General features: G+C 37.7%; 1 protein-coding gene across 3 annotated transcripts; it reads right to left on the bottom strand.

The window, feature by feature from the left end:
* Window positions 1-899: 899 nt before the first annotated feature.
* Window positions 900-3,605, bottom strand: LOC143862342 (B3 domain-containing protein REM5-like). 3 transcript variants are annotated; one of them, XM_077373370.1, is made up of 6 exons: window positions 3,512-3,605; window positions 3,062-3,365; window positions 2,794-2,844; window positions 2,643-2,701; window positions 1,172-1,440; window positions 900-1,028 (listed from the first exon to the last, which is right to left on the bottom strand). In XM_077373370.1, exons 1-6 carry the CDS (start codon window positions 3,569-3,571, stop codon window positions 1,019-1,021), a joined length of 753 nt encoding a protein of 250 aa, XP_077229485.1. In that variant the 5' UTR covers window positions 3,572-3,605; the 3' UTR covers window positions 900-1,018. The 3 variants fall into 3 exon arrangements, with proteins under 3 accessions (XP_077229485.1, XP_077229484.1, XP_077229486.1); XM_077373369.1 differs by lacking the exon at window positions 900-1,028 and having other exon boundaries at window positions 1,034-1,440; XM_077373371.1 differs by lacking the exons at window positions 900-1,028; window positions 2,794-2,844 and having other exon boundaries at window positions 1,034-1,440.
* Between the last annotated feature and the right edge of the window lie 9,419 nt (window positions 3,606-13,024).

Genomic DNA, 13,024 nt, shown 5'->3' with positions numbered 1-13,024 from the left:
GGTTTTAGTTTGAAAACAGCAACAATCAAGCTGTTGTATGCTGTTGTATGCTGTCATGACAATGTTTCTTGGATTTTAAGTAAGAAGTCCAGGTTTTAGAAATCTCTTCTCCGTCCTTAGATTTCTAAAACCTGGAAACATGGGACGGTCACCTGCTCTCTTGCTGTCAGAAAGAAAGGCGAGAAATAAAAAAAACAATGGCTGGTCTCCTTTTTCTCGTCTCCCATTCATGATCTGATGAAATACAAGATACTAAAACCCTCGTATCCAAACTGAACTATTCGGCTAAGGCAAAAGTAAAAAAACCACCGACGGCTGTGGTGATAAAAGGCTTCCTGTTTTTAAAAGAACAGGAAATAAAAACAGTGAAGATTTCAAGCATGGTTTGTTGGTAGTAGGCATTTGCTATGGACAGTGGAAGAAGGCATTTTGCGGATGGTCTGTTGCATGAGAGAGCAGCCACATCATGAATAAAGACAAAATCTATTGAAAGGTGAGCCTATGTGGCTGCTCTCTCATGCAGCAGACCATCCGCGAAATGCTTTCTGCGATGGTTCATAGCAAATCCCTTGATAGTATTTATGATATCCCATTAATCAATTAGGCCCTTTATTGATTGATTTTGTTACAAAAAGTCTTCCAAAATGAAATTCTTTCCTAAAGGCCTTGTTTGGGTTGCAAGAAAAACATTTCCGACGGATAATATTTTCTTAAATTTTTTTTTTCTTTTCATGATTTGTAGGTAAATAGTATGATTATTGCTAGTTTAAAGGGATATTATCCTAAATTGAGGACCTCTACGTAAAAATTAAATAGGATTGGTTCAACTCATCTATTTGCAAGTAAAAACAGTAGGAACTTTTAAAAATATATTTCCTTCCCAAACTTCTCCACAAAATTCTTGCAATCCAAAGTGAGAACCCAAGTATGTTATTTGGCTTCATATCATAACCATGTTGGTAGGCCCAACACATTCACTCATAGGAAGTATTAAGCAGCCAGCAGAGAAGCCCAAAAATCAAGCTGCACTGAATCCAGAAAACATCTATAAAACACCAATAAAACCAAGTGTTCATATAACTTCTAATTTCTAATTCAAGTGTACTGTGTCCCATAGAAAATTCTAAGCACCCCAAATTAAACCCCCACACTACAAAGACAGTGAACATACCAGCTTGTATAACCTCTGAGAATGCGGACGTTCATTACATCTTTTTCAGCAGAAGAGAGATCGAATATGCAGACATTTCCTTCTTCTAAGCTATTAGCTTTTGCAAACTGCAACCAACCAGTCATAATCCGAATTGGACCTTTCTTAGAACCGTCTTTTCCCATCTCTGGTGTAATCACCACTGGCCATGACCTCCCTTTTGGATCTCTAAGGGTCATTTTGGTACTGCCTTCAAGGCCATTCTTCAATTGGAACTCCCTCGGAATATTCTGCAATCCAAAACTCAAAAGATAAGACATGAGGGTTGAGATGATACACAAAGTTTTTAACCTTTCATGGGTTGTGCAACTCAGGTTGATTTTTGGGAATTTTGGTTGAGCTTTTACCATAAAATTGGGTCGGGTTCGGATTGGGGTGATTCGAATTCATTTTCTTAGCAAAAGCTCACCTTACCCTACCCGAATTGAACCTTAGTTGCAATAAATTGGGCTTTGAAAGGTCCATATGAACCTCTATTTTTCAAAAAGTATGGTACGGTCCACATCATAGGATGATCCAAACCATCCATTTGTTGGGCTACAACATTAATAGGTTGTGCCCCAAGAATCATTTCCATAGGATGATCCTAACCCTCCAATCTATTGAAGTTTCCATAATGTGCAGTCCTTCCATAGATCGTAGGGTTAGAATCCACCTCGTTTTATTGCCACTGAAAATGGTACCACCTCGGCCAACATGGAATCCACCTGCATTCTTGGAAATAGCTTCAGACCCAAAATATTCTCTTCATCGGCTGAGGTGGATTCCGTGTTGGCTGAGGTGGATTCCGTGTTGGCCGAGGTGGCACCTTAAACTCCCATTTTCCATCCAAATCGAGTAGAAAATAGAATTCCCAATGGTGAAGATAAAGAATAGCATCCACGTTTGATTTATGTGGTTCTATGTCTATATGATGATATATTTGCTTGGCATGGGACCAAGGTTACTTGTGTCGATAACATGTAAATAAGTGTGAATTGATAATGACTTAAAACTAAGGGTAGAACTGTCATTTTTAAAATATTAACAAGAAAAAAGTGACCTTGAGGACCTTGGGCAATTATTTTAAAAAATAATACTTTCTGTTTCGCCCTCGGTTAACTTGAACCCAACCCGACCTGAATTGGAAAAAATAGGTTGGACGGGTTGTGTTAGGGTTGACAATCATTGACCTGAGGATTGAGTTGGATCTGGTTAGGGTTGACGGAATGCTATCTCGGGTTGGGCTTGGGTTGGCTTCAATTCGATCCAACCTGACCCGAGTTGCACCCTTTTACATTTGTTTCTTTGTCGGCAGTGTCATTTCCAAGGGAAAGTCTGATTTCGGTTGCAACCAAATGGGCCATTAAAGCATAGGGATAGGATTGTTCGCAAAAAAAGATTCCTGAAGTTTCATGCCAAAAGTTAAATAACAGAAGATAAGAACACTCACCATGAAATTTTGAGTCAGGTGAGAGCCCTTTACTGTCACCCTGAAGTGATTTTCCATGCCTAAGAATCAAATTACAAGCAGACTTGTCAAAAAACAAAAGAACAGGAATCATATGATAAACAAATAAATAAATGAAATTGATATTTCCAACCCCTTTTCTCAGCATGTTCATCTATTTTTGTCTTCTCCTGATTTTCCATGCCTAAGAATCAAATTACAAGCAGACTTGTCAAAAAACAAAATAACAGGAATCATATGATAAACAAATAAATAAATGAAATTGATATTTCCAACCTCTTTTCTCAGCATTTCACCCATTTTTGTCTTCTTCTGAAAATGAAGCCAAGAAAAGACAAACAAAAGGAATGAATAAAAAGGGTGGAAATATCATTTCCCATAAGTACATCACAAGTGCTCACCCTCAAACTCTTCCACCTGCACCTCAGTTTGGTCTTTCTCAACAACTGGAGGAAACTCCTTCAAACATGAACTGTTATCATATATAAGGACATCAAACACCATATTTCCATGGTATTGGAATGTCAGAGCCTCTCCAATACATAGACCATGGTCTTGAACAAACTCGCACCAACCCTTCTCAAACCAAATGCCTTCTCCCCCTCTTTTAACCTCCACACTCCATGACTTCCCAAGTGGGCTTTTAAGGATTGCCATTTCATGTCCCTCTCTCGTGAGGTATTTGTGAAAAGCCCCTGGTATTGACTGCAAAACATGGTGAGTATCACTTCAAAATAATACATTGTTCAAACAGGAATCATATTTTTACCCTCACACAAAGTTGGGCAGTTTTCAAAAATGAAAATTTTTACATCTCCATTCAAAAAAATGACATTACACTAGGTCCTCACAAGTTTTTCAGAGAAACCAGGCATCATAAACTTGAAGAAACGAGGATGGTGGTCTGCCATTGTAGAATCAGTGTTTTGTGCAAAGAAAAACAAGTGTATATCTCACTCTTAAGTACTGCTTCCTTAGTTATGGCTCTTCTTGAGGAATTGATTTTTTCACTTCCTTTTCCAGTTTCACCCCCCTTTTTTTTAAAATTGAGTCATTTTCAGGAAAATGTTAGACTATAGGGGGTGGAAATGCTGAGAAAGTTAGTGGAATATCATTACCCACCTTGTTGATAATTACTTTTTGAGGGTGGGGATATCACAATATGGCCACATCATTACTACAGCACATGATTTTCTATAAGGAAAGTTACGTACTTACGTATGCAACCATATGTTTCTATAATTAAGCTATGTCATTATTAAATCTTATTAACTGCACTTCCATGTTATTTTTTATTTTTTTTGGTTAGTAAGGTTACTTAATTAAAAGCTGGAGTGGAATATGTCTTGACGGTCAATTTTGAGGTCCCACACGGTACTTGAATGTGATATCGTGGCCGTTGATCTCATAGATCATCATGAGGTGTCCCGGCGCACATGATCCTGGTTTCATGCCAAACGGAAGTCCCATCTATAAGATAAAGACCTGCATATATAAATCAACGGTTTAGATTTATTCCCTTCTCAGATCACTAAACAAGGTTTGATAGATCGAGGTGCTACGATCATCCAATCAAGGTGGGATTAATGGTTTTGGGAACGGAACAAAAATCTTATTTTTAAGATAAAGGCCTACATAAATCAACGGTTTAGATAATTCCTTGGCGTATCACTAGATAATATTTTATGGATTGAGGGTCTACAATCATCCGATCAAGGCGGGGTCAACTCCTTTGGAAACCGAACGGAAATCCCATCTTCAAGATAAAGGCCTATGTAAATCAACGGCTTAGATTTCCCAGTTATATCACTAAACAAAGTTTGATGGATTGAGGGGCTACGATTAATTATCGGATCAAGGTGGGGCCGGGTCAACACCATTGGGCCAAGGTTTATGGTCACAACCTTCAAGATAGCATTTATATAACTTACATTCGAACATATATATAAAAATTTCAAATCACTTACCCAAAGAAAGAAGCTTCCTAACTCTCTTTTGCTTTTCAACCGTCTTATTGCATCACTCCACTGATCAAAGCTACCCAAATAGGCTCTCTATTGCTGAAATTAATGAGGTCTAGCATGCACAGTTACTAGTTTTAGTGCATTCCAAACCAGTCCTTGTCACACTTTTCTGCAACCTCATGACAGTTTTGGAGGATTTCAACTACATCACTATCACTTTGTTTTTTTCTTCCATTTATATGCACTAAGACAAAAACTGTGACCCGTTTTTCCTCCCCGGGCCATCCCTAGTTTAAAAAGGTAGTCATAAATAGGCACAGATTTTGTCTTATTCATTTGAATTTATCTGAGGTGGCTGCGCTCATGCAACAGCCGACCCGAGAAATGCCTTCTGCGATGGTCACTAGCAAATCCCATCTAAAAAATCATTCATTTGGTGGTCCCTGCCATCGACCCAAAAACCTTTCATAACATCAAAATGAATATTTCAGTGGTATCAGATAGGGGTGTAAACGGATCGAATTCGGAGCGGATATGGCTATATCCGAATTCGATTACAGTATATACTATCCGAATTCGGATTCGGATTCGGATTCGGATTCGATGGATATTTAATATCTATCACCGAATTCGTATCCGCCGGATATTGTTCGAATTCGGATATTATCCGTATCCGTTTATTCGGTAAATTCGAATATTTTATTGCAGCACTTTATCTTTTTTCTCCTTCTTACTCGAATGAATTTTTCAAACCCTAAAACTAGACTTCTACATTCTCTTCACAAAATTAACTCTTAAACCCTAAAATATATGAGATCATCTTCTTCCTTTTAAAACAAAGGCAGAGAGAGAGAGGGAGGCGGTGGCCGGTGGGGATGGATGATGGTGTTGGTAGTGGTTTTTGGGTTGTTTTTTTTTTTTGTATATGATGGAATGGGTTTGGACTATTTTGATGGAATGGGTTTGGGCCATTTTTGTTTTTGTTTTTTTTTTTTAAAAATAAAATTCACTTTTCTTTTAGAAACAAAAGATAGTGTGTTATTACTAAAAGTAAATATTAATGATATTATTAATAATAAATAAAAAGGATTTACTTCTCGGATTCGGATGTTAAACGGATCGGATATACCATTTACCAGATTCGCATCCGCTAAGAGCCGGATATCTCATAAACGGATTCGGATAATATCCGCTTAAGACGGATTCGGATAATATTCACTTTAAAAGGATTCGGATGCGGATGGTAATCGAATTTCCGAATATCTATTTACACCCCTAGTATCAGAAGTTGTTAACACTAGGAGCATGTTTGACAACATTGAAAAATAATATAGAGTGGTTCCCACCCACAACACAAACCATGCATATAGAATCAGTGTTTTGTGCAAAGAAAAACAAGTGCATATCTCACTCTTAACTGTTAAGTAATGCTTCCTTAGTTATGGCTCTTCTTGAGGAATTGATTTTTTCTCTTCCTTTTTCAGTTTCACCCCCTTTTTAAAATTGAGTCATTTTCAGGAAAATGTTAAACTGTAGGGGGTGGAAATTCTAAGAAAGGGAGTGAAATATCATTACCCTTCTTCTTTATAATTACTTTGTAAGGGTGGGGATATCATATCACAATATCGCCATCATTACTTGAGCACATGATTTCTATAAAGAATGTTATGTATACAACCATATGTTTCTATAATTAAGCTATATCATGATTAACTTCCATTTTCTTTTTTATTTATTTTGGTTGGTAATTAAGGTTACTTAATTAAAAAGGTTGGAATATGTCGTCAGTCATGGTTAATCTCGACGGTCAATTTTGAGGTCCCACATGGTACTTGAATGTATTATCCTGGCCGTTGATCTCATAGATCATCATGAGGTGACCTGGCCCCGCCCCCACGATCATGGTTTCATGCCAAATGGAAATCCCATCGACAAGATAAAGACCTACATATATAAATCAACGGTTTAGATTTACTCCCTTAGTAGATCACTAAAAAAGGTTTGATGGATTGAGGTGCTACGATCATCCAATCAATGGTTTTGGGAACGGAACAAAAATCTTATCTTTTAAGATAAAGGCCTATATAAATCAACGGTTTAGATAACTCCTTGGTGTATCACTAAATAATGTACTTTTGTGGATTAAGGGTCTACAATCATCCAATCAAGGTGGGGTCAACTGCTTTGGAAACCGAATGGAAATCCCATCATCAAGATAAATGCCTATATAAATCAAATTAAGGTTAAGATTTCCCTGTTATATCACTAAACAAAGTTTGATGGATTGAGGGGCTACGATTAATTATCGGATCAAGGTGGGGCCGGGTCAACACCATTGGGCCAAAGTCTAAGGTTATGTTCAAATCACCCAAAGAAAGAAACAACCTCTGGCTTCTAACTCTCTTTAGCTTTTCGATCAACCATCTTCTTGCATCACTCCACTGATCAAAGTTACCCAAATATGCTCTTTGTTGCTGAAATGAGGTCTAACATGCACAGTGACTAGTTTTAGTGCATTTCAAACCGGTCCTTCTCACACTTCTCTGCAATCCCATAATAGTTTTGGAGGATTTCAAGTGTTTTTTTCTTCCATTAATATGCATGCACTAGAGTCTATTACTCACTACCCTATTTTGATTTCATGATCATAACCCATATATCTATATATATTTTATGGGATTTGCTAGGGACCATCGCAGAAGGCATTTCACATGCGGGTTGTTGCATGAGAGAGCACACACCCACGCCAGATAAATTAGATGAAGAAGACAAAAACTGTGCCCCTTTTTCCTCCCTGGGCCACCCCTTTTAGTGTAAAATGGTAGTCATAAATAGGCACATTTTTTGTCTTATTCATTTAATTTAACTGAGGTAGCTGCTCGATCTCTCATGCAACAGCCGACCCAAGAAATGCCTTCTGTGATGGTCCCTAGCAAATCCCATATTTTATATGTCAAAAAAGTATAATGGGCCAACCTATTTTGATTATATCTAAAGGGAGATGATATATTCGCCCCCTTTTTTCCTCCCCGGGCAACCCGTTTTAGTGTTAAAAAAAAGGTAGTTATAAATACAAAAGAAGGGGTGGAAGAAATGAAAGTGAATATATCACTTCCCATATCTAAAAAATCATTCATTTGGAGGTTGGAGGTTCATTCCCAGCTTACCTTTAAAAAAAAGTTGCAAAATGGTCTTCGCATTTGAATGAATTTTGCAAATCTGGCCATGCCATAATCAGGGCTGCAACTCGGGTCGGATTGGGTCGGGTTGAGGCCAACCCTAACCCAACTCAACCCAAGATTGCATTCTCTCAACCCTAACCCAACCCAACCCAAGATTGCATTCTCTCAACCCTAACCCAACCCAAGCCTCGGGTTGAGGGTGGTCAACCCTAACCCTGCCCGCCACCAAATCAGGTCGGGCTGGGTTCGGGTTGGGTCGGGTTCATCTCGGGCCAAATAGAAAAATACAAGAAAAAAAGTGTAATCATAGAGAAACATGAGAAAACTAGAGGACAGAGGTTGGGTTCGGGCTAGGGTTGCTAAGGCCTCAACCCTAACCCAACTCTAAATTAAATCGGGTTGGCTTTTCCCAACCCTAACACAGCCCAACCCAAGCAAAAATCGGGTTGAGCCCGACCCAAGTTGCACCCCTAGCCATAATATTGTGACCAAAATACGGTACGTCTTTTTCACTCTCAAAATTACCAAAATGTCCATGCATGTGAAAAGGATATAACCTTGTAAAAAGACCAAAATACCTGACACTCAACGGTATGTTTTGATAGAGTGGTTCCATATGGTGGAGCCCACCATTTTATGTAACGCCCCGGATTTTTGAAAATACCAACTCGGTGCGTAGAAGAATATTACATCATCTTTCTCAAAAACTTTCATTATTCCCAAGATCTCAAATACAACAACTACGTTTAGAGGGTTTACAGAAATTAGGTCTAACTTATTACATCTTAATTCAAGACATAGTTGATACATATTTAAAACATATTTGTCTTTTAAAACAGTTCTGCATTTAACTCTAGCATTCCTCATCTTTCATCTATACTTCACCTGGGGTTGGAACAATAAAACAAGAAAAAAAAGGGGGGGTGAGCTCAAATAGCCCAGTAGGGTATAAACAACAAGTGATGTAGAATTGTCAAGCTCATAAGAACATGATATTTTGCAGATAGGACATCTCACATTATAAACATGGAAAGAAAGAATAAGCACAACATACTTTCCAAACGTATAGAGAAAACTTACAGAACTTGATATCAAGAATTATATATATATAGACTTCATTAAGCATAGATGCTTTCATTCATAGCCATATCTCGGCCCATTCATAGCCATACTTCGGCTCATAATCCTCTAGATTTACACTCTCTAGAGTCGTCTTTACCCACGTGCACATGGAGGACTATAACGCGTCCACCCGTCATCATATCATAACTCAGTCCATATTCAGAATTAGGGTATCACAAGATAAACTCTAAACATAAACATATCTCACGGAAACAAGTTTCGAGGATACAAAATAGAATTATAGCTTTATCAGTAAAATCATTTATCTGAAAGGAATGGGGTCTGAAAGAAAGGATCCCAATGGAAGAAAATCAATGGAAGAAAACCCTTACATATAGCAAAAGAGAATCAATGGAAGAAAACCCTTACATATAGCAAACGAGAATCAATGGAAGAAAACCCTTACATATAGCAAAAGAGAATCAATGGAAGAAAACCCTTATATATAGCAAAAGAGAATCAATGGAAGAAAACCCTTACATATAATTTTCCGGTCACAGGTTTGTTTGAGCTTACACCTTGGAGTGGATAACCTGTAAATATATTCTAATTTTATCAAGTTCATGTTTTAAGGCAGTGTCCTTTCTGTCAAGGTAATGTCCATCTATGTCCAAAATAATGTTCAATGTGTTCAGTGTTCTTTCTATTAAATTTTTAAGATCATGGGGCCCAGCATGTACTATTCATATGGACCCCACATGTTACTATTCATGTGGACCCCACAGGTTACTATGCTCAGCAGTTCACCATTCTTTGATTTAGTTTATTTTTTGGCTACTATGCTCAGCAGTTCGCCTTTCTTTGATTTAAGTTTACTTTACGGTTACTATGCTAGCATTTCACCGTTCAAATAAGATGGGCTACTATGCTCAGCAGTTCGCCTTTCTTTGATTAAAGTTTACTTTACGGTTACTATGCTAGCATTTCACCGTTCAAATAAGATGGGCTACTATGCTCAGCAGTTCGCCTTTCTTTAATTAAAGTTTACTTTACGGTTACTATGCTAGCATTTCACCGTTCAAATAAGATGATAAAACTTGCATAATCTATAGCGAGTTATCGCCTCTTATACATGCTTTATCCTAATATTTACATAGGTGGTAGAACCAACCATATTACCCATGATAAATACTTTAACTATCTATATGAAAGACTTACATTGGTAGTGATGAAGTGGATTTCCTTTTCCTTCTCCTCTCTCTCTTTTTCCCTCTCTCTCTTACTCTTTCTTCTCTCTCGTTCTCTTTTCTTCTTCTTCTCTTCCTCTATTTATAGGTATTTTTTTTTTCAACTACAGTCTTAAATTCACAACTATTCTCTTAAATGCTTTTACAAAAATATAGGAATAGTAAATGTATAAATAAATGAATAGTAAAGGCTGCTTGAATAGTAACAGGATGATTAATATTATTTAATTATTATTTTCGTCGGTGAAGCGCAACTACTTATTAATGATAGTGGTTGTGGAGTGACCCGCTTAACCAATGAGTTAATGAAAGTGGTTGCGGTGTTCCTTCTGGTAGTGGTTCCCACTAGTGATGGGTCCCGCTGGTTGTAGGACCCGCTTGTGTGGGGCCTGCTGATGTGGGACCCATTGTTGGTGGGACCCGCTTGTGAATAGTACTCGGTAGGTCCTACTGTGAATAGTAATTTTGAATAGTTTATCTCAATAGTGAACTTGCATAGTATTTCTGCATAGTAATCTTATGTAGTATTTCTGCATAGTAATCTTGCATAGTGACTATTGTGAATAGTAATTATGAATAGTGACTATTGATAATTTTTAATATGTGTAAGTATCTACTCATTTTTAGTTGACATCTGGGGCGGTGGTTTAGTGGTAGGAAGCCGTTCAATCCTCGCTCAGCGTTGGATTCGAATCGCGTACGCCCCATTATGCCAGATGTCCTCATGCCCGATTAACTCGGGGAAAAATGAGTAATGGCCGATGATTACCCACCTATGAGGCCATTTTTATTTATTTGTATATATATATATATATATTTTACCGGTTATTACATTTTACACCTCATGTTTTGATGGGGCGGGGCCTTTAATGTTTTGATAGGGTGGCTCATGCATCGGGTGGGCCCACCACGCAAGCCCAGGAGTGGGGCTACATGTAGCATAAGAGGGGCAGCTGCCCCCGTTGAGTTAGGCCAAACCCCTTAATATGCACAACTCAATTGGGTCAGACTTATGTATAACCTGCCCCCTTGTGTATAACCTACCCCCTTTATGTATAAATCCCAGCTCTGCCACTGTGCCGAGCATATGCATAGGGTGGGGCCCACTATTTTACACCTTTAACAATATGTTTGATATGGTGGGTCCCACTAACTCAACTCAAAACTTGCATAGGGCGGGGCCATCTTTTAACACCTCATATTTTGATGAGATGGGTCCTTTTAATGTTTTGATAGGTTGGGTCCCACCAACTCAACTTAAACCCATGCATTGGGTGAGGCCCACCATTTTACCTCATGTTTTGATGGGTAGGCCCCACAATAGATGAATCACCTATCTACTATCTTCTACTATAATAAGCTGGATGGAAAAGAAGAGAATTTTTTGATTTTTTTGAAAATTCTATGAGAATTACACATCACTTTTTTGACTTTTTTTAACAAATGCACCCATTCAACTCACATATTTTCAATCCTACGCCCTCCTTTATGCTTTTAACAAAGGAACCCATTAAAGCCATATAATTTCAATCTTACCCCCTCCTTTATGGTTTTTTAATATCTACTACTATAAGCTGAGAGGAAAATAAGTGAATTTTTTTAAAAATTATATGAGAATTACACATAACTTTTTTTGACTTTTTTAACAAATGCACCCATTCAACTCACATATTTTCAATCATACCCCGCCTTTATGCTTTTAACAAAGGCACCCATTAAAGCCATATAATTTCAATCTTACCCCCTCCTTTATGGTTTTTTAATAAAAAATCTATAGGGTGATCTTAACCATCCGATTTAAGAGGAATTATGGAAACATCTATAGATTGGAGGGCTAGGATCAACCTATGGAAATGATTTTCGGGACACAACTTATTTATGTTGTGTTCCATCACATGGACGGTTTGGATCAACCTATGACGTGGTCCGTACAGTTCTTTGTCGGCCCGTGCATCGCATGTGTTTTTTACTAGTATATATATATATATATATATATAATAGAGAAAATAAGAGAATTTTTTGTAGAATTACACATCACTCTTTTTGACTTTTTTTAACGAAGGCACCCATTCAACACACATATTTTCAATCATACCCCTTCCTTTATGCTTTTTAACAAAGGCACTCATTAAAGCCAAATAATTTCAATCCTACCCCCCTCCTTTATGCTTTTTTAATAAAAAATCTGTAGGGTGATCTTAATCATCCGATTTAAGAGGAACAACATATTATGGAAACCTCTATAGATTGGAGGGCTAGGATCAGCCTATGGAAATGATTTTTGGGGCACAACCTATTTATGTTGTGTTCCATCACATGGATGGTTTGGATCAACCCGTGATGTGGTCCGTACAGTTCTTTGTCGGCCCGTGCATCGCACGGGGTTTTTTACCAGTACTATAATAAGCTAGATGGAAAAGAAGAGAATTTTTTTTATTTTTTTGAAAATTCTATGAAAATTACACATCACTTTTTTTAACTTTTTTTAACAAATACACCCATTCAACTCACATATTTTCAATCCTACCCCTCCTTTATGGTTTTTTAATAAAAGATCTATAGGGTGATCTTAACCATCCGATTTAAGAGGAATTATGGAAACATCTATAAATTGGAGGGCTAGGATCAGCCTATGGAAATGATTTTTTGGGCACAACCTATTTATGTTGTGTACCATCACATGGACAGTTTGGATCAACCTATGACGTGGTCTGTACAGTTCTTTGTCGGCCCGTGCATCGCACGGGGTTTTTTACTAGTAAGAGTAATAGGGCTGGTGAGAGAGATTTGAAAAGACGACGACACGATGCTAGAAATTAGAGAGAAAAAATCGTCTTTAGAATAGTTTTTTTATTTTCCTAGTTTTTTTGGCCCAATCACATGCTCCTCCTCACTCACTCTCTCTCTCT

Source organism: Tasmannia lanceolata, unplaced genomic scaffold (genome assembly GCF_043159265.1).
Source record: "Tasmannia lanceolata isolate RefF3 unplaced genomic scaffold, GAP_Taslan_0.1 ptg000037l, whole genome shotgun sequence".
Taxonomy (NCBI): Eukaryota; Viridiplantae; Streptophyta; class Magnoliopsida; order Canellales; family Winteraceae; genus Tasmannia; species Tasmannia lanceolata.
The sequence above is the reverse complement of the archived record's forward strand: the minus strand, read 5'-3'. Positions and strand labels throughout refer to the sequence as shown.